The following is a 20,259-nucleotide window of genomic DNA, read 5'->3' as shown; positions in this document are numbered from 1 at the left end:
CGGCCTTTTTTTTTTTTTTTTTTTTTTTTCCCTTGAGATTGAGTCTTGCTCTGTCACCCAGGCTGGAGTGCAGTGGCGTGATCTCAGCTCGCTGCAACCTCTACTTCCCAGGTTCAAGGAATTCTCATGCCTCAGACTCCCAAGTAGCCAGGATTACAGGTGCCCATCACCATACCTGGCTAATTTTTGTACTTTTAGTAGAGACAGGGTTTCATCATGTTGGGCAGGCTGGGCTTGGACTCCTGACCTCAAGTGATCTGCTTTCCTTGGTTTCCCAAACTGTTGGGATTACAGGTGTGAGCCACCGTGCCTGGCCTGTTTTGTTTTCTATAACATTAACCAGCTATTAGGCAAGCTGCTTATTTATAATAATCTTTAAAGATCATTAAATTAGAAGATAATCTGGTGATTTGTAGTATAGTCGTCCCTTGGTCTTCTATGGGGATTTAGTGCCAGGACCCACTGCAGATACTAAACTCTGCAGATGCTCAAATCTGAGAATGCTCAAGGTCCTTATGTAAAATGTAGTATTTGCATGTAACCTACACACATCATCTTGTATACTTTAAAGCTACTCTGCTTTCTTTCTTTTTTGTTCTTAAATACATTTTAATTGTGGAGTATTTTCAGGATAGAAATATTTACAGTTATATAGTAAACAGCAAGCTTATTCACCATCCAGATTAAGAAATTAAGCTCTGCAAGTACTATTGGAGCCTTCTGTGTGTGTTCCTCCACAACTGTATCCCTGTATAGGCATACCTTGGAGATGTGAGTTTGGTTCCAGACCACTACAATAAAGTGAATGTTGCAAGGAAGCAAGTCACACAATTTTTTTGGCTTCCCAGTGCATACAAAAGTTATGGTTACAGTTTTTATCTCCCCATTTTAGATCAATGTTTCAGTTCCCTATTCTTCTATATCAAACTATTACTCTGTGGAGGACCTTTCTCTGCCCCATTGTTGCACATTATGGACTGTACATTGTGTTCCTTGGTCTGAAGAAATGATAGTTGGCCCTCTAACTCTATACACTGTCTTTTGCTTTGGTTTTTGTTTGTTTGTTTTGTTTTGTTTTAATGGCATTCTGAGCATTTTTATCTTCCATTGCATAAGCAAAGCCCAGTCCAGAGTCAATGTCTATTCCTGTCAAGACCTATTCATAGGCCCCCGAGGGCTACCAGCATCAGTCTCACTTGCCAGCTATGTTGAGGGCCTTCCTATCAGGGAATCTCATCCATAGCCATCAGTAGTCTGTCTGTCTTGCTGACACTTAGAACAGTTCTTACTGGCATTATGTGCCTGTGAGGTTGCAAAAAGAACACGTCTTTATTCATCCTATGTCTGCACTGCTGCAGTACCCCTATGTACGCTCATTTCATGGACCCAGATTGCCACCTCCAGGGAGCACGCGGACAGACCTGCTTGCTGATTCCAATCACTTTCCCAATCTGGAAGGGAGTTCTTCTGATGGGCACTGACTTGTTCTACTTTAATGCACCCCTCAAATTTCCATAGGTTGTGTGGCTAGGCCACTGATCACTGCCTGTGAGTCAGTAAAAACACTCAAACAGAGGGGCTTCCACCACTGTTCAGTTCTGCCATTACTGTTAAAAAAATAAAAAGTAAAAAAAAAACTGCATGCAGTTCAGCCCACCTTGCTGATATGTTTTTACCTTCTTTGATGAAAGTAGCAGCCATCCGAACGGAATGTTGTCCATTCACTTTGGAACTGCTGTCTGTAAACCAAGGAACTCCTTGTTGGTCAATTAAGATCTGTTCCTAGTGCACTGTCCAAGTGTCCAGTAGAATCCAGCAGCACCTCACACAGTTCCAGAGTCAGCCCTAGGGGTAAAGAGGCTCCCTGCTTAAGAGTGTCTCCTTATTGCATTCCCCAGGTAGCACAAGAGCAGACCCATCCTCAGTCTGGGTGGGCACCATCTAATCAGCTGCCAGCATGGCTAGAATAAAGCAGGAAGGAGAAGATGGAAGAGCAGACTTGCTGAGTCTTCCAGCTTTCACCTTCTAACTTAAAGTTGCGGTTCCTACCACCTGCTCTTTAGGTTCTATTAATTGGCTGAAGTGGCTCACAGTACTCAGGGAAACACTTATGATTAGTGGTTTATTTTAAAGGATATTGCAAAGGGTACAAATGAAGTGATGCATAGAGTATGAGGTATGGAGGAAGGGGTACAGAGCTTCTTTGCCTCCCTGGGCACACCTCCCTCCAGGAACCCTCATATATTCAGCTATCTGGAAGCTCCCTGAACCCAGTCCTCTTGAGTTTTTATGGAAGCTTCATGATGTCAGCATTCCTTCCCCTAGGGTATAGTGCGGGCCTCTCTCTGGGGAGGGTTTTAAGACCCACAATCAGAAAGATGGGGAACGATTAGAGTGCTGCCTTAGGGCTGGTGAAAGGAGGGCAGGAGAAAGTTTCTACTTCCTGGGGCCTCAGACACCCAACATTATGACAAAAGACTGTGACTAAGGCTTTGGGAGTTATGAACCAGGAACTGTGGACAAAAACCGATATAGTATCATAACACCACAACACTACACTGTAGTCTATAAAATGTACAATAGCATTATGCCTTAAAAAATTGTATATACCTTAATTTAAAAATGTTGTTAAAAAACAACTGATGATCACTGGAGCCTTCAGCAAAGTGCGTTCTTTTTGCTGGTAGAGGGTCTTGCTTTGATGTTGAAGGCTGCTGACTGATCAGGGTAGTGGTTGCTGAAGGAAGGGGCGGGGTAGCTGTGGAAATTTCTTAACCTATTTATGCTGGAGGTTGCAATTTTTTGAATTTTTGCATGAGTAAAAAATCAGACGTTGGCGATGACCTTGAGCAATAGGATATAAATAACTCCCACATGCTCAGCCGTTCCAATAATGGAACACTGGGTATAAGTGGATTTTAAACAACAGTGAAGTTTGCCACATCAGTTGACTTTTCCTTTCATGAAAGCTTTTTCTGTAGCATGCAATACTGGTTGATAGCACTTTATTCACAGTAGGACTTCTTTCAGAATTGGAGGCAATCCTGTCAAATCTTGCCACTGCTTTGTCAACCATGTTTGTGTAATATTCTTAAATCCTTTGTTATTTCAGCAGTGTTCTCAGTATCTTCACCAGGAAGTAGATTCCATCTCAAGAGACCACTGTCTTTGCTAATTCATAAGAAGCAGCTCCTCATTTCACAGCAATTCAGTCAGATCTTCAGGCTGCACTTAATTCTAGGTTTTTTTTTTTTTTTTTTTTTTTTTTTTTTTTTTTTTGCGTTTCTACCATGTCTGCAGTTACTTCCTTCACTGAAGTCATGAATTACTCAGAATCATTCGTGAGGATTGGAATTAGCCTCTTCCAAACTCTTGTTAGTGTTGATATTTTGACTTCCTCCTATGAATCACGAATGTTTGTAATGGCATCTAGAATGGTGAATCCTTTCCAGAAGATTTTTAATATACTTTGCCCAGATCCATCAGATAAGTCATTATTTATGGCAGCTATAGTCTTAAGAAACATATTTTTTAATAATAAGACTTGAAAGTTAAAATTACTCCTTGACTTATGGGCTGCAGAATGGATGTTGTGTTAGCAGGCATGAAAACAATATTAATTTCTTTCTTTCTTTCTTTTTTTTTTTTTGAGATGAAGTCTTGCTCTGTTGTCCAGGGCTGGAGTGTGGTCATGTGATCTTGGCTCACTGCAACCTTAGCTTCCTGGGTTCAAGTGATTCTAATGCCCCAGCCTCCTGAGGAGCTGGGGCCATAGGCAGGTGCCACCACACCTGGCTAATTTTTTTGTATTTTTAGTAGAGATGGGGTTTCACCATGTTGCTCAGGCTGGTCGCGAACTCCTGAGCTTAAGTTATCTGTCCCACTTGGACTCCCAGAGTGCTAGGATTATAGGCAAGAGCCACTGCGCCCAGCCATCAGTATTAATTTTTTTGTACATTTCCGTCAGAGCTCATGGGTGACTAGGTACATTGTCAGTGAGCAGTAATATTTTAAAAGGAATCTTTTTTTCTGAGCAGTAGATTTCAACAGTGGGCTAAAAATATTCAGTAAACCATGCTGGAAACAGACGTGATGTCATTCAGGCTTTGTTGTTTTATTTATAGAGAACAGAGTAGGTTTACCATAGTTCTTTAGGGCCTAGCAGTTTTGGAATGGCAAGTAAGCATTAGTTTCAACTTAAAGTCACCAGTTGCATTTGCCCTGAACAAGAGAGTTAGTCTGTCCTTTGAAACTTTCAAGCCAGGCATTGATCTCTTTAGCTCTAAAAATCCTAGATGGCATCTTCTTCCAATAGAAGGCTGTTTTGTCTACATTGAAAATCTATTGTTTAGTGTAGCCTCCTTCATCATTTATCTTAGTTAAATATTCTGAATAACTTGTTGCATTTCCTGCTTTACTTTGTACTTAATATGTGCTGGAAATGGCTTCTTTCCTTAAACCTCATGAACGAACCTCTGCTAGCTTCAAACTATTCTTCTGCAGCTTTCCTTACTTCTTCAGCCTTGATAGAGTTGAAGGCAGTTGGGGCATTGCTCTAGGTTAAAGCTTTGGCTTTAGGGAATGTAGCGGTTGGCTTGATCTTCTGTCTAGACCATTGAAACTTTCTCCATGTCAGCAATAAGGCTGTTTTGCGTTTTTACCATTTGTGTGTCCATGGGAGTAGCACTTTTAACTTCCTTCAAGAATTTTTCCTTTGCGTTCAAAATTTGGCTGACTGGTGTAATAAAAGGCTTAAATGTTGCCCTTCTTTCGCTTTCCATGTGCCTTTCTCACTAAGCTTAACTATTTCTAGCTTTTGATTAAAACAAGAGTTGTGGGACTCTTCAGTATTGTTGTATTTTATGACGTAGGAAACCCCAAGGAGAGGGAGCCTGAGGAATGGCTAGCCGGTGGAACAGTTAGAACACATATAACATTTATTGATTAAGTTCACTGTGTTATATGGACACAGTTTGTGTTGCCATGAAACAATTAGAATAATAATATCAACCATCACTGATCACAGATTATCATAACTATTGTTACAATAATGGCAAAGTTTGAAATAGTGTGAGGATTACCAAAATATGACAGAGACACAAACTGAGCACATGCTATTGGGAAAATGGTGCCTATAAACTTACTCTATGCAGGATTGCCACAAACCTGTAATTTGTATAAAATGCAGTATCTGTAGAGCATAATAAAGCAAAGTACCACTTTAAAAAATGTAGCACAATAAAATGAGGTACACCTTTGCTATTCTCCTTATCCAAAAAAATCCTACTGTCTGAATTCTGTGTTTACTGTTCCTATGCATTCACTGTATGTGTTTTCATTCACAAACAGTAGTTAGTTTTCTTTTTCACTTTTAATATCATACTCTAACGTTGATTGTTTTCCTGTGAACTCTAATAGCAAGACATCTTTCAACAAGGGAAAACTTCTTTTTAAATATTAGGAAAAGTGAAAAATATTTTAATAGGCCATTAAAAACTTCAGTGACTCTAACTTAACTAGCCTAAGTAGTAAAAAAAAAAAAAAGAAAAGTAGAATAAAATTTCCTTCTTTTCTAGAATTGCATATGCTCAGTGCTCTGGATGGTTTCTTGTTCTTATTCTTATTCCTTGTCCTCTCATTTCTCCCCTCCTCTTCATCCTCTTTTCTCTTTCTCCATGGTTTTTTGAGTGCTTGCACACACACACACACAGGTGCATATGTATATTTGAAGATTGTTGAGGTGAAGTTCACATAATTATAGTATTTTTATTTTTTATGGCTGAATAATATCCCGTTATATATCTGTAACACAATTTATCATTCATCTGTTGATGCAGTTTAAAAAAATTATTTGATGAGCATTTGGGCTGTTTCTGTCTTTTGGGTATTATAATTAATACTGCCATGAATATATGCATACATCTATTTGCTTGAGTGCCTGGTTTCAGTTGTTTTGCATATATACCTAGGAGTGGAATTGCTGGGTCATGTGTAGTTTATGTTGACTATTTTCCATGGCAGCTGAACCATTTTATGTTCTAAGGAAAGTGTTTTTCCACGTTCTTGCCAACACTTGTTATTAATGTCATTCCTACTTATCCACCTGCTAAGAGGGGGATTTCTTATTTTGTATGAACGTCTTTACTAACACATATTACAATCCCTTTTGTTAGCAAATAAGTGCATTTGCACAATCTGACTTTTTTGAATTCTGCTTTTATTTTCTCTATTCCTTAGCTAGATTAGAGATGATTAGGCTTTGGCATTTACTTTTTTAAAAGTAAGGCTATTAGCTAGAAGGGTAAAAAGATTTACCTCAAGATAATGGAGAAGCTTAGACTAAGTTCTCTAACTCGAGTCGAGATGTTATAGTCTTGTACTATTGTACAAGACTTCTCTCTTCGTTTCAATAGAATTTGTATGATTTTGAGAGATATATGAGGAGCAGCACACTCAAATCTTATGCTTTTGAACATTTTTTTAGGGAGATTAGTTCTTTAGAATGGTGGTCTGTCAACTTTTTTGATGATTCATCCCCATTATGTATATTTCCTTATAAATTTCCCATGTTCAGTAGCCCTTAGCCCTTATTTCAAATTACATTGTATAGTTAAAACTAGGTTTGTTGCTAATGATAGTTGATGTAAATTTATTTTGAATAATATTTTAATAGTTGTTTTAAATTTCTCAGTAGAGCAGAGTAGATTATTATTCTTAACCTCATTGTATACTGATGACTATCTTGTTAAAGATGCAAAAGTTTCAGATTTTTCATTTTCTTATTTCCGTATATTTGTATTAGCATTATCTTTATGGTTTCTTTTAGAAATCTTTTAGCCACTTGTTCATTTTATAGGTTATTTAGTTAAAAGTGCATGTATCTATAAATTCATGTAATAGCTACACGTAAATTGCAATATGTTGCAGGCACAACAAATGAGAATGTAATTGTTAATAAATATTGGAGCTTAGTTCCTGTATTTTTTAGATAAAATCAAATATAAAAGTTCTAATATTTTATTCTCAAGTTCTTTGTACACTTTTGGGAACTATTACTTTTGAATGAACCATTTTCATAGTTGAATTGAAAATAATTTTCATATTTGTCTGTTAGAAAATTACAGTCACATGCAGGTAAACTTTTTATTGAAACCATAGAAGCCTTTGCTTGGTTGAAATATGTTAGATTCTATACTCATGTTTAATTCTTGCCTTTTGAAATTCTTTATATTAGTTTAGGCTTCAAACCATTGCTAATTCTATACCTCTAAAATGTGCATTTTCCAGTTTTCATTTTTTTTCTTTCCAGAAAGAGCTATCTGGTCACAAAAATATTGTGGGTTATTTGGACTGTGCTGTTAATTCGATTAGTGATAATGTATGGGAAGTCCTTATCTTAATGGAATATTGTCGAGGTAAGTATTTTTTGCATTTGTTTTATAACAAAAAATTTATCCTTAAATGGGTTACTAGATACCTTTGTTGTTTCCAGGGCAGCTGCTAACTTATTCTAGTCACTTATTGTAATCTTACTTTTCATTATCTAATTAGGAATATTGTTAAAACATTATTTAAAACCTAGTCATAGTTGCTGCAATTATGATATGAGCATGTAAATGCAGAATGAGAAAAATGATATTGAGTTTAAAATAGGAAATTTAAGCAGGTACAGAGTTACAGTTCTTGCTCTCCATAGAATTCTTTTGTAATCCAACCAAGAAGAGCCTAATGTGTCAATATTAATGTTGTAAGATTTTTCCAGCGCTCTACTATGTTATTGTAAACATTAAATTTAACAAATTTAGAGGTTGCATTTTGATCTATAGACTTTATAAACCTGTTTTTTTGTAGTCTCTTGGTGGTGTTTGTAAACATTAGAATATAGAAAATCACATTTTATTTGGGCCTAATGTGATATTTTAAAATAAATACTTGTGTAGCATACCTTAATCATCATCATCATCATAAAAAAATTCCTGACATTTAATTTGTTTTTTTTTTTGAGATGGAGTCTCACTCTGTCACCCAGGCTGGAGTGCAGTGGCGCGATCTCGGCTCACTGTAAGCTCCGCCTCCCGGGTTCACGCCATTCTCCTGCCTCAGCCTCCCGAATAGCTGGGACTACAGGCGCCGGCCACCACACCCGGCTAATTTTTTGTATTTTTAGTAGAGACAGGGCTTCACCGTGTTAGCCAGGATGGTCTCGATCTCCTGACCTCGTGATGTGCCCGCCTCGGCCTCCCAAAGTGCTGGGATTACAGGCGTGAGCCACCGTGCCCGGCCTTAAAATTTTAATGTGTGGAAAGGTGGAGGCAAAATTCTATTTCCTACAAACTTGCAAGCCATATTTGGCACTTGTGGTTCTAGGGAGCCCTGGTTTACATTTACATTCTCTTCAGACAGTAATGATTGTTAATTACTATCCCAGGAACTCTTACAGTTTCCTGAAGGTTGAGAAGGAAGAGGGATATGATGATGATGTTGGAGAGAGTATGATCTTGTTGACTGCAGTATTTTAAGGAGGGAAGTATGGGGGAAATGAAGTGAATCAATGTAACAATGCCTACTGTGATGTATTTGTAACTTATTTCCATACACAATATTTAACAAACAGATGTTTCTGGATCATTTTTTCTTTATATCTTATCTTCTCTACTATAAAGTACTGTACTGTGATCTCTTTTAGGAGAAGATACTCATTTTTTTCTACCCCATTTTCCTGAATTCTAGCATTTATAGTGCTAATTCTTAGTTAGATTAGAGTTTACTCCTAGCCCTTGACTACTTGGAACTTTTAAAAGATATTTGAATCAAGCATAATCATAACCGTGGATAAATTTAATTGTCACTTAGAAGACATCTTAAAAGGGGAATCAAATGACCTTCAAGTTTTAGGGGCAAATTTTAAAGTAAAAGAATGATCATATCTGTTTTTTGAGGAATGCATAATTTTGTTTTAAAAATTTTTTAGAAATAGTTATCCAGTGTTCAAAGCATCAATCTCTGCAGTATATGAAATTTAAAATTTTTATCAAAGTAATTTATGTATATGGTTTAAAAAGTCAAATAGTTGACCGGGCACAGTGGCTCACACCTGTAATCCCAGCACTTTGGGAGGCTGAGGTGGGTGGATCACGAGGTCAGGAGATCGAGACCATCCTGGCTAACACGGTGAAAGCCCGTCTCTACTAAAAATACAAAAAAAAAAAAAAAAAATTAGCCAAGCGTGGTGGCGGGCACCTGTATTCCCAGCTGCTGAGGAGACTGAGGCAGGAGAATGACCTGAACCCGGGAGGTGGAGCTTGCAGTGAGCCGAGATTGTGCCACTGCACTCCAGCCTGGGCACAGAGCGATACTCTGTCTCAAAAAAATAAAAAATAAAAAAAGTCAAATAGTTCTCTTAAGCTGTGGCTAAATCAATACCTTCCTGCCTCATCCCTCTTCAGAGGTAGTCCCTTTAAAATATTTGAGATGTTTCTTATATTTACTTCCATATTTCCACACTGCATTATAGAAAAGAGAATCAATAATTTTAGTGATTTCCTAAGGGTACAAAAGAGAAAGGACTTAGAAAATCAAGGGAAGTATGTATGTAATTCTGTACATGAAGAGGCCTTTGAAAGAAAATTTTCTAGTGCTATTTTTGATTTGATGTTTTAGATATTGTCTCTAAGAAAAGATAGGAATTTTACTTCTAGTATAGATACGCTCAGGTTTTAGACCAAATCAGTATTTATTTTCCCATTTAATGGTGTCTGTAATTGTATTTTCTTATACTTTTTGTTTTCCTGGAGTTAGTAATTATCTCGTTTTTCATTTGCCTAATTTTCTTCATGTATATTAATATTTTAGTCCCGTATTTTCCAATAGACATACAAATAATTATGCAGTATGTTTAGACATTTTAATATTTGTGTTGATTTCATTTTTTCTTCCTTTAAAAACACCTCTTGGGGAGACTGATCATCCTGCTTAATTTTGAACAGCAGTTAGCTGTCCTTCTGGAAATTCCCTTTGCCTCCCTTCTGTCTTGGATTCCCTGCTACTTACGCCACACCTTTGTTTTCACTCCCTAATTTGGAGGAGTGTATTTTTCAGTAGCTTTCTGACTGGATTTTGGGAGAAGCATTTTGAAACCTTGCATATATAAACATATTTTTATTCAGTGCCCACATTGATCGTTACTTTGGCTGGCTAAAACATTATAGGTTGGAAATAATTTTGATCCAGAATTTTGAAGATATCATTCCACTTTTTTCTTAGTGTTGTTGAGAAATTAATGTTATTGTGATTGCTTAATTTTTTTATGTGACATCTTTTCTCCATGGACACTTTTAGTTTGAATCTTTCCTTTATCTACGACGTATTGAAATTTCAAGATATATGCGTCTTATGTTTGTTGTTTTGGTATGCTTTTGTGGAGTTTTTTGTCTTCCATTTTCAGTTGTCTCTTACTGGACTTCTCATTTTCTTTCAGATGTTTTGAGCTTTCTAGATTGATAATCCTCTGATTTTCTTTTCTTATTGTCTTTATTCTTTTTTTTTGTTGGAAGCATTCCTCTGTATCTTTTAGCTCTCCTATAGAATTTTGTATTTCTATTATATTATTTTTAATTTCCAAGGACTTTTTTTTTTTTGAGACATAGTCTTGCTCTGTCACCTAAGCTAGAGGGTGCATAGCACCATCTCAGCTTACTGCAACCTCTGCCTCCTGGGTTCAAGCGATTCTCATTCATGCCTTAGCCTCTTGAGTACCTGGGATTACAGGTGTGCACCACCACAGCTGAGTAATTTTTGTATTTTTAGTAGAGACAGGGTTTTGCCTTGTTGGCCAGGCTGGTCTTGAACTCCTAACTTCAAGTGATCCACCTGCCTTGGCCTCCTAGAATGCTGGGATTATAGGTGTGAGCCACCACTCCCAGCTTGACTCTTTCGTGTTCTCTCAGTGTTCTTTGCTGAAATACACCTTGTTACCATGTAGGGATATTGGGGAAAAAGATACACCTTGTTCTTGTTTTAGCTGCAAATCTTTTGTTGTCTGTGGATATTAATTTCAGTGTGTCCATTTTTTTTTCTTTGCACCCCTGACCCTTCTTTCTTTCTTTTTGAGACAAGGTCTCACTCTGTCATCCACATGAGTCCATCGTCAACTTCTGGACTCAAGTGATCCTTCTGCCTTAGCCTCTTGAGTAGTTGGGATTAGAGGTGCACATGGCCATGCCCGGCCAATTTTTTAATTCCTAATTTTTTATAGAAATAAGGTCTTACTTTGTAGCCCAGGGTAGTCTGGAACTCCTGGCCTTAAGCAGTACTCCCACCTCAGCCTCCCAAAGTGTTGGGATTAAGGGCAGAACCACTGTGCCCAGCTAATTTTAGTTTAATTTTTTTTTCTTTTCCTTGCTGTATTAGTCCGTTTTCTTGCTGCTAATAAAGACATACTCAATACAGGGTGATTTACAAATGAAAAAGGTTTACTTGGACTTACAGTTCCATGTGGCTGGGGAAGCCTCACAATCATGGCGGAAGGCAAGGAGGAGCAAGTCATATCTTACATGGATGGCAGCATATAAAGAGAGAGGGTTTGTGCAGGGGAACATCCTTTTTTAAAACCATCAGATTTCGTGAGACTTACTCACTGTCGTGAGAACAGCACAGGAAAGACTTGCCCCCATGTTTCAGTTACCTCCGAATGGGTCCCTCTCACAACATGTGGGATTTCAAGATGAGCTTTGGGTGGGGACACAGCGAAACCATGCTTTCTCTTTCTTTCTTCAAAGTTTTCTTCAGATGTTTTACCTGCTAATGTTACTATATGTATTGCAGATCAGTTGTACCCTCTAAGTGGGCAATTATTTCTTAATAGAAGAAATCCAGAAGGCCTGAATGGAGTATGCTCAATTTTCTCAGTGGAGTGTATGTAATCTCATTTCTCAGATGAATCAATTAGATAAGTTCCTTTTTCTCCCACAGGGAAGGAGTGATTTGGAAGGGCAAAGAATAGAGGACTAAATACTCTCCCCTTACTTCCTCTGTAATAGCTAATTGCATTACATAAAGTTGTTTAACAAGGTATTTTAGTAAGGGAACCTATATAATGTATATAGTTCAGGGACATTGGTTTTTATTATGTAGGGATAAAACTGTATAGAGAGTAAAAGAATATGTTATATAGCTCATATCCCCTTACGTGGTTTTAGGTATCCAGTGTTTACAGTCATCTTTTGTCAAGTGTAATCATCTTTTGTCTTTGTAAATTTGTGGTTTGGTACTGCTGTATTTGCTAATATTTTGATACATAAAGAGAAATTATGTACTTTAGGTCTCAGACTTCTAGAAATCATTATTGGTATTTTGAGCACATTTATTTTATGAATAATTCGTGAATAAATTATCAAAATTTATGAAATTTTAATATCTGTTTTTAGGAAGTATTCTACATATGTTCCCATGGATTATATATCTGTTAGTATTTGCTTAATTAAAAAAATCCCAGAATTCAATAGCATAAAATAACATTCGTTTATTATCTATCACCTGTGTATCCATGGGCCAGCTGCTTTCAACTTAGCTTGGTAGGGTGACACTGCAGATTTTGGCAGGGCTTGCTCACATGACAGTGGTTAGCTGGAATTAGTTGGAGTAGCTCTGCTTCACATGTCCATCATCCTCTTTCTGGCACTAGCAAGCTGTCCTGGGGATAGTTTTCTCATGTGGATGATAGAAACATAAGAAGGAATGTAGAAGCAAATGAGGCCTCTTAAGGCCTAGTCTTGGAACTAGGACAGTGACGCTTTTACCTTTTTCTGTTGGCCAAAGAAAATCACATGACTGAGCCCAAATCAAAGAGCAGGAAATTTATCTGCCTCATTTATTGGGACAAACTGCAGAGTTACATGACAAAGTGCCTGTAAAAAGTCAAGTTTGAAAGTTGACGACCAATAATGCAATCTACTACAGACGAAATTGAATAATCTTGTTGTATTAGTCAGGGTTTTCTAGAGGGACAGAACTAATAGGATAGATATATATATAAAGGGGAGCTTATTAAGGAGTGTTAACTCATGCAATCACACGGTCTCACAATATGCCATCTGTAAGCTGAGAAGCGAGGAAGCCAGTCCGACCGCAAAAGCTGAAGCAGTTGGAGAGATGTTCGAGGGCAGGAAGCATCCAGCATGGGAGAAAGATGTAGGCTGGGAGTCTAAGCCAGTCTAGTCTTTTCATGTTCTTCTACCTGCTTTTTATTTTGGCTGTGCTGGCAGCTGATTAGATGGTGCCCACCCAGATTAAGGGTGGGTCTGCCTTTCCCAGCCCACTGACTCAAATGTTAATCTCCTTTGGCAACACCTTCACAGACACACCCAGAATCAGTACTTTGCATCCTTCAATCCAATCAAGTTGACACTCAGTATTAACCATCACAGTTGTAAAAATAAAAAAAAGTCACATTATCAAAATTTAAATGGAATAATAGGTTGCATTTATGGTTTTTTTAAACTAAGTGGTAATATGTGTACTCAGGGAGGTTGTTGAACACCTTTTTAAGAGGTTAGAAAATGTTGACTTTTAATGTTAGTGATGAAATTTGGCAGAGTATAAAAGCTTTTGTTTTAGAAATGATACCTCTTTGGAAAATATGGAAAGAATTGAGAGTTGTAGGCATCTCATTTTATTTTATTTTATTTCTATTTATTTATTTATTTATTTATTTTTTGCTGTTGCAAGATTTAATAGAGTGAAAACAGAGCTCCCATACAAAGTGGGGGGACCCAAAGAGGGTAGCCGACTCAAATGCCTGGGTTTATATCCTGATCATTGTCCCTCCCGCTGTGCTCTCAGGTGATAGATGATTGGCTATTTCTTTACCTCTTGATTTTTGCCTAATTAGCGTTTTAGTGAGCTCTCTTTACTACCTGATTGGTCGGGTGTGAGCTAAGTTGCAAGCCCCTTGTTTAAAGGTGGGGCATCTCATTTTAAAAGACCTTAAGTATATAATGTTTGATTTCCAAATCTGACTTTTTACCTTTTTTATTAGAATACCTTCTTTTAAGCTTTAATTTTCAGAAAACTCTGATTTTGAGTAATGAAATTTTATTGATTTCATTTGAAATTCAGCCCAAATATAGTTTTGGTTTTCTCTGGGGACTTGTTTTTTGTGATTGAGGATTTCTACTTCAAAGGTCTCTGGATAGAAGAAAGGGAATTAAAGTTTGTTTAAAGTTTATTCTGCTTATTATAACATTGGAAGTTTGGAAGAGGTGGAGTGAGTTCAAGGGTATGATTTCTTTAGCTATGATAGGATATTTCAAGGATGTGAATATACACCAAGAAAGCACTTTTAAAAATCTTGTTTAATTATTCTTAAACTAGAGAAGGCTGGGTTTAATTAAAAGACAGGGAGTCTGCCAACTGAGGGAGTGGTGGAAGTTGCTGCATGGTCAGGTGCCCCAGTCTTCTGAGATAATCTGAACAAATTACACTTGAGTTTTCTGAAAGTTGGGGATTCATAGGTAAAATTAATCTTCTTTTTGCTTTAAAATGCTATGAGAAAAATATTCTTAGAAAAGACAAGACTGCTTAGACAGTAGTAATAAAAGGAACAAGTTTATATGTACCTTGTTATAGATTGTAAAATAGCATATGTTCATTTATCTAACCTTGTTAAAGGAAAGTTGCAAGTTAATGAATGCTTTATGTTTTTTTGAATTCCCAAACTCAATTTTATTAGACTGATTTCTGTGTGAATCACATATTTATTTGCATTCTTAAAATATAATGATGATTAACCTTTTGTTAATAATTAAGAATTATTATTAGACTATCAATTTCTATATTGTAATATGTAACTTTCTCAGGGCTTAATTGTATATGTGTGGCAATTTGATTTTAGTCAGTTATTTTATTCCATTATCTCTTATCTGGATAGACTTTACCTCTTAGCCCATTTTGACTCTTTTGATTCCCCTAACCCTAGATGAGATTTTTTTGAAAGTCAGATGAGGAAGTTTCTTTGGCTCTCAAGATAGAAACTAAAATATGGCTGATCCCTGTTTTCCTTGCCAGTCTCATCTCACCTTACTGTCTCCTCTGCTTCCTAGAGCATATCAGCATTCATTAAGTTGTAAAGAAAGCATACTGGCTTTCTTTGAGTTATTCAAAGTCATGAAGCTCTTTCCTAAACTGATGGCATTTGTACATAGTACTCACTATTGCTAGTATATTGTGCTCCCAAGTCTCTGCCTGGTTAATTCCTAATTATCCTTCAATCTCAAGTATCACTTCCTTAGACCTGATCTGATACCCTCTGTTCCTCATCTTCCTTCACAATTTAAATTTAGATTTCTTATATAAGTTCTTCATATTATTGTTATGATATACAATTATTACTATATATCTATTTGTGTGATTGCTTCTACCTTTAGACCGTAAATTCTGTGATAACAGAAACCTTATTTTTGTTCACCACTGTTTAGCCCATAAATAGTATGGTGTTGAATAACTATTTCTTCAAACCAGTATTATAAGATATGCTTTGATCTCAGAGATGTTAAAAAAAAAAGTGGGCAATAGCATTAATAAGATCTTTATTTTAAGATGATCTCTGAAATGTAAAATGTGAAAAAATGTGTCATTGAATCAGTACAATATGATGTAATAAGCATCCTTACATGAGAATTATGAAAAAGACAATTTCCCATTACTTGAAACCGTAAAGACATGTCTTAATTTGCTTATGATGGACTTTATTTATTGAGAATATGTTCTCTCAAAATTACTTTTTTGGTTAGCTGGGCAGGTAGTGAATCAAATGAATAAGAAGCTACAGACAGGTTTTACAGAACCGGAAGTGTTACAGATATTCTGTGATACCTGTGAAGCTGTTGCAAGGTTGCATCAGTGTAAGACTCCAATAATTCACCGGGATCTGAAGGTAAGAACTTTAGAATACCTATGGATTAAGTAATAAGTTGGAGTTAAAATGTTCTTGGACTGTTTTCATCTAAATCAGTATAAAAACTAGCTTTGAGATTGGTCTCTCCCTCCCCTTCTACATTTCCTGAGGTCATGTAAAGAATGACTGTAGATTTGAAATTGTGGTTTACTTGACTTTGAGGATTTCTAGCGTGGCTGTGGAGGCAGATTTTGTACCTTCTACCCTGCATCCCTGTTTTCTATAGTAGGCTTCTTTAAAAGGTTTCATTTGAACAGAAATGTGGTTTTCACTGATATTTGTTAAATGTCTGTCCACACTGTTGTCTCTCAGTAGCCAGCATTCCTCCTATTTCCTGTAATCCATATTAAGCATCAAGGTGTTCTCAAGGGATACTGGAGGAGACCATAAGTGGGTCTCTTTTTCTATTTCTTTATAATTTAGTACAGTTTTCTGTTATTTTCTCTAATTTGGTGGTGGTTACCTTGAAGGTCACTTCATCTTCTGTGGACTCTTGACCTGTTATATTGGTACCCACCTGTTACATTGAAAAAAGTCCCCAAAGAATATTGAATATTCTGGCGTTATATTGCTAGAGATACAATTTATCACCACAGGTGTCCTCTTTCATGCCCACAAGAACACTGAGATTACAAAAATCACTCTTCCTGAATTGCTTTATGCCTAGATAGTCCCCTGGCTACCCTTTCCACTCCTTCAGGTCTGCTCAGGTTCACCTTCTCAGTGAGTCCCATCGTGAGCCACCTTATTTATCACGGCAGCCTAACCTGCTGTACCTTTTATTAGTCCGTATTACTTCCTGTGATACTGTATAATTTGCTTATGTACTATGCCTGTTATTTATTTTCTACCTTCTCCTTCTAGAATGTAAGCTCCATGAGGGCCAAGACTTTTTTTTTTTTTTCATTTTTAGTGCTATATTTAAGCAATTAAAATAGTGCCTGGTAGACAGCAGAGTCTTAATAAATATTGAATGATTGAATCCCAGTTCTGACTGATTATACAGAATTTTATGAAATTTTATTATAAAATGCTTGTAAGATAAAAGAGAAAATGTCACTAAGAATATAGGCTGTTAATCATGAAAGCATCATCTAGAAAACCTATGACAGTAGGAGATAAGGCAGGATTGAAATGCTTAACTGCAGGCCTCTGGCCTTAATTTGGATAACCAGTGTAGTTCTTTTGAATGTGCAGCTTTTCCATTTCCCCTAATAATTTGATACGATTTTTTGTGCTATTATGGTTAATTAATTTTTTTGCATACAAAGTTGATATCTTCAGCTGACTCTTCTTTAAATTCAGAAGACATTTAACTGCATAATTTTGTATTGTCCATATTTTATATGCTTAGTTCTTTTATATGTGTAAACATATGTAAAAAATATGTTTTCAGTAGATTTCTTTCTGAATCTTTATTTTGTACAAATTTTAAAATATACTAAAGTGAAATATAGAAGAAAAGTTACAATGAAACAGTATTTTGATAAAATGGAAATAAATAAATTACTTATCTAAGACTATCTTAAAAATAAAAGACATTGTGAAAAAACATGTAATAGTAATTTATTAGGTGCTTACCATATTCCAGACTGTTCTAAGCACTTTGCATATTTTAACTCATTTAATGTTCACTACAGTTCCATATGGCAGATTCATATTCTAATTGTCCATATTTTACATAAAGAAACTATAGCACAAGAGTGGTTAAGCAGATTGTCCAAGGGTCCATATGCTACTTAGTAGCAGATTGGGCTCTGAACCCACATTTTACTATTCAAGAAACTGACTATAATAATTTATTTTAGTTACTACAACCCTGATCTCCAAATTAAGTCAAATTTGTATTTTTTCAGTGTAGTATTTTAAATAAAAATGGTACTGGAAGTCAAAGATGGAATTCCAGTGGTTTCCATTATACCTATAGAGAAGCAAAAGTGTCAGAAAAGGAGAAAAGTGGAAGTATAGTAAAAGAGAGAAGCTGGACTCTGCCAGGTACTAGTTCTTCTCTTTCATAAAAGCAGTTTTAGGGAGGATTTAGGGTTTCTTTGCCCCTGTACAAATCAACCTGGGGTGGAAGAAGCATTTCTCTGTTCTTAGTAAGAGAAGCAGTAGACATTGTATATTTTTACTCCCGTTCATTTGTTCTTCCTCATAATTTGGGTATCTTATGTCTATATATGTTTGTGTGTACTGTGCATATATATATATATATATGACACATATTTACATATTTTTGTATATGGCATAGACCCTTCAGTGTTTATTGTGTAAAAATAAACTTTGTAAAATAACCATTTTTTACAAGGGTTGTAAAAAGTTAATTTTCACTTTGAAAATACTAATTATTGATTTTCTTTTCTTAAGGTAGAAAATATTTTGTTGAATGATGGTGGGAACTATGTACTTTGTGACTTTGGCAGTGCCACTAATAAATTTCTTAATCCTCAAAAAGATGGAGTTAATATAGTAGAAGAAGAAATTAAAAAGTAAGTATTTGTCTTTATTGCACTTTTGTCATGGTAATTTTAGTTAACTCTAGTCTCTGGCCAGCACTGCTAAATACAGATTTTAGGTATTTCATTTATAGATTTCTTTGGAATATTTCTGTGCCATAGATGTTGATTAATTCGTGTCTCTGATCTAGCTCAGTAGGAAATGTATTTTGCCATAGATGCCAATTTTTTAATCTACATTTTAAACAGATTTAGAAAGAAATTTGTTAAATAAGCTGTAATAATTAGTGAAATTGTTAAAGGGAGTTTGAAATAATTCTTGAATTCAGTTAAACATCCTTGTTTTACTGAAACTGAGGGTTTGTGCTTGTTAAGAAAAGTTAAATTATTTGAAAACATTTAAGCTTTTACTTATTTAATATTAAAAGGATTGACATTTTTATGCATTGAAAACTATGTAGAAAATGAAAGTGTTAAGACTGCATCATCACTGTAACTTTGTAATGATATACTGGAAAGCTCTGGAATGGAAATATGTCATGTCTACTTTATGTTCTCTTAATCCTGTGCTTTCTGTGGTTGCTAGAGTACCTGTGAGAATCTTTCGCTGACTTTTCTGCTTTCTGCTTTTAGAAAATGGAACTGTTTGTAAATTTTAGGTTATCTTAATAAAGTGATACAGAATGCAGAAAGATCTCTCAGAATAGGACTTTCTAAATAGTTAGCTTTTCTGAGTTGCCTTTCATCACTTCCTCACAAATTCTCTATTGCCTAATACTATGTCAGAGCCATCATTTGAACTGCAATATTTTGAAATAGTTCAAATACAGCTGATTTTACTCTGGCCCATTTGTATAATACCATGGATTTCGACGCTACATACTACTACTCAGGAAACTTAGCCTATGATGCTTATGTTAGATTTAATAAAAACAAAACACGTTAGTAAATATATAAAGTCCTGAAGAACACAAGAATAATAAAGTATTGAATTGGCTTATTGGAAAATACATGTTATATTAAAAAATTTATTGGATTGTGATGTTTAGTGGCTGCTGTATAGGATTCTGTCCAAGCATCCCTGACCTGCTAGACATTTTATTTCTTGCTGTTGCCTTCTGAAGTATGAGGTTCAATTGAATGTTTTATTAGCGATGAACAAAAGTTCATAAGGGGTTCTCTGGTCCTTTGTGGCTCAATTAATGGACTAACTATTCATTCAATTGACAAGTATTTAGTAAGGGCCAACACTTTATCTTGATGCTGGGGTGGGGTATAGTGAATAAAATCCTGTTTTGGTGAAGTTTATATTTCTGCTTTCTTAGGTCATTCCTCCATAGTAGTAGTATTCAGACTCTCTCACCAGTCAGAGTGATTCGGAAAAAGTAACATAGTAGAATGTTGAGTTTTAAGATACTTCTTGCAAAATAAACTGTAAGACCATCCAATCCGAATCCTAAATTATGCCATGATATAGGATGTCCATTCATATTTTGATCATTTCTAACATGAAATTTGAGCACTGCTTCCTTAAAATGTTCTGTTCATAATAAATATGGGGGTTTTCTGTGGATAGATATTTATTCACAGTACTTTTTGATTCCAAATAGCTTATTATGGCAGTCAGTATTAGAAATATACTTAATGAGTGCAGTTAGATTGTAGCAACTAGATTACTTTTAAACAATTATAAAAACAAACTCAAAAGAGATTTACTACTGTGTCAAGGAAGTAAATTTGAAAACATTTAAGCTTTTACTTCTTATTTAATGTTAAAAGGATTGACTTTTTTATGCATTGAAAAGTATGTAGAAAATGAAAGTGTTAAGACTGCATCATCACTGCTACTTT

The 20,259-nt window shown here is 35.8% G+C and overlaps 1 protein-coding gene across 1 annotated transcript in view; it reads left to right on the top strand.

Moving 5' to 3' along the window:
• The window catches only part of BMP2K (BMP2 inducible kinase), a 142,478-nt gene that overhangs the window by 52,701 nt on the left and 69,518 nt on the right, over positions 1 to 20,259 (top strand). The window contains exons 4-6 of the mRNA XM_017876597.1: positions 7,310 to 7,415; positions 15,789 to 15,931; positions 18,320 to 18,442. Coding sequence (XP_017732086.1) covers positions 7,310 to 7,415; positions 15,789 to 15,931; positions 18,320 to 18,442 — 372 coding nt within the window. The remainder of the gene's footprint in view (positions 1 to 7,309; positions 7,416 to 15,788; positions 15,932 to 18,319; positions 18,443 to 20,259) is intronic.

Source organism: Rhinopithecus bieti, unplaced genomic scaffold, assembly GCF_001698545.2.
Source record: "Rhinopithecus bieti isolate Rb0 unplaced genomic scaffold, ASM169854v2 scaffold_8675, whole genome shotgun sequence".
Lineage (NCBI taxonomy): Eukaryota > Metazoa > Chordata > Mammalia > Primates > Cercopithecidae > Rhinopithecus > Rhinopithecus bieti.
The sequence above is the reverse complement of the archived record's forward strand: the minus strand, read 5'-3'. Positions and strand labels throughout refer to the sequence as shown.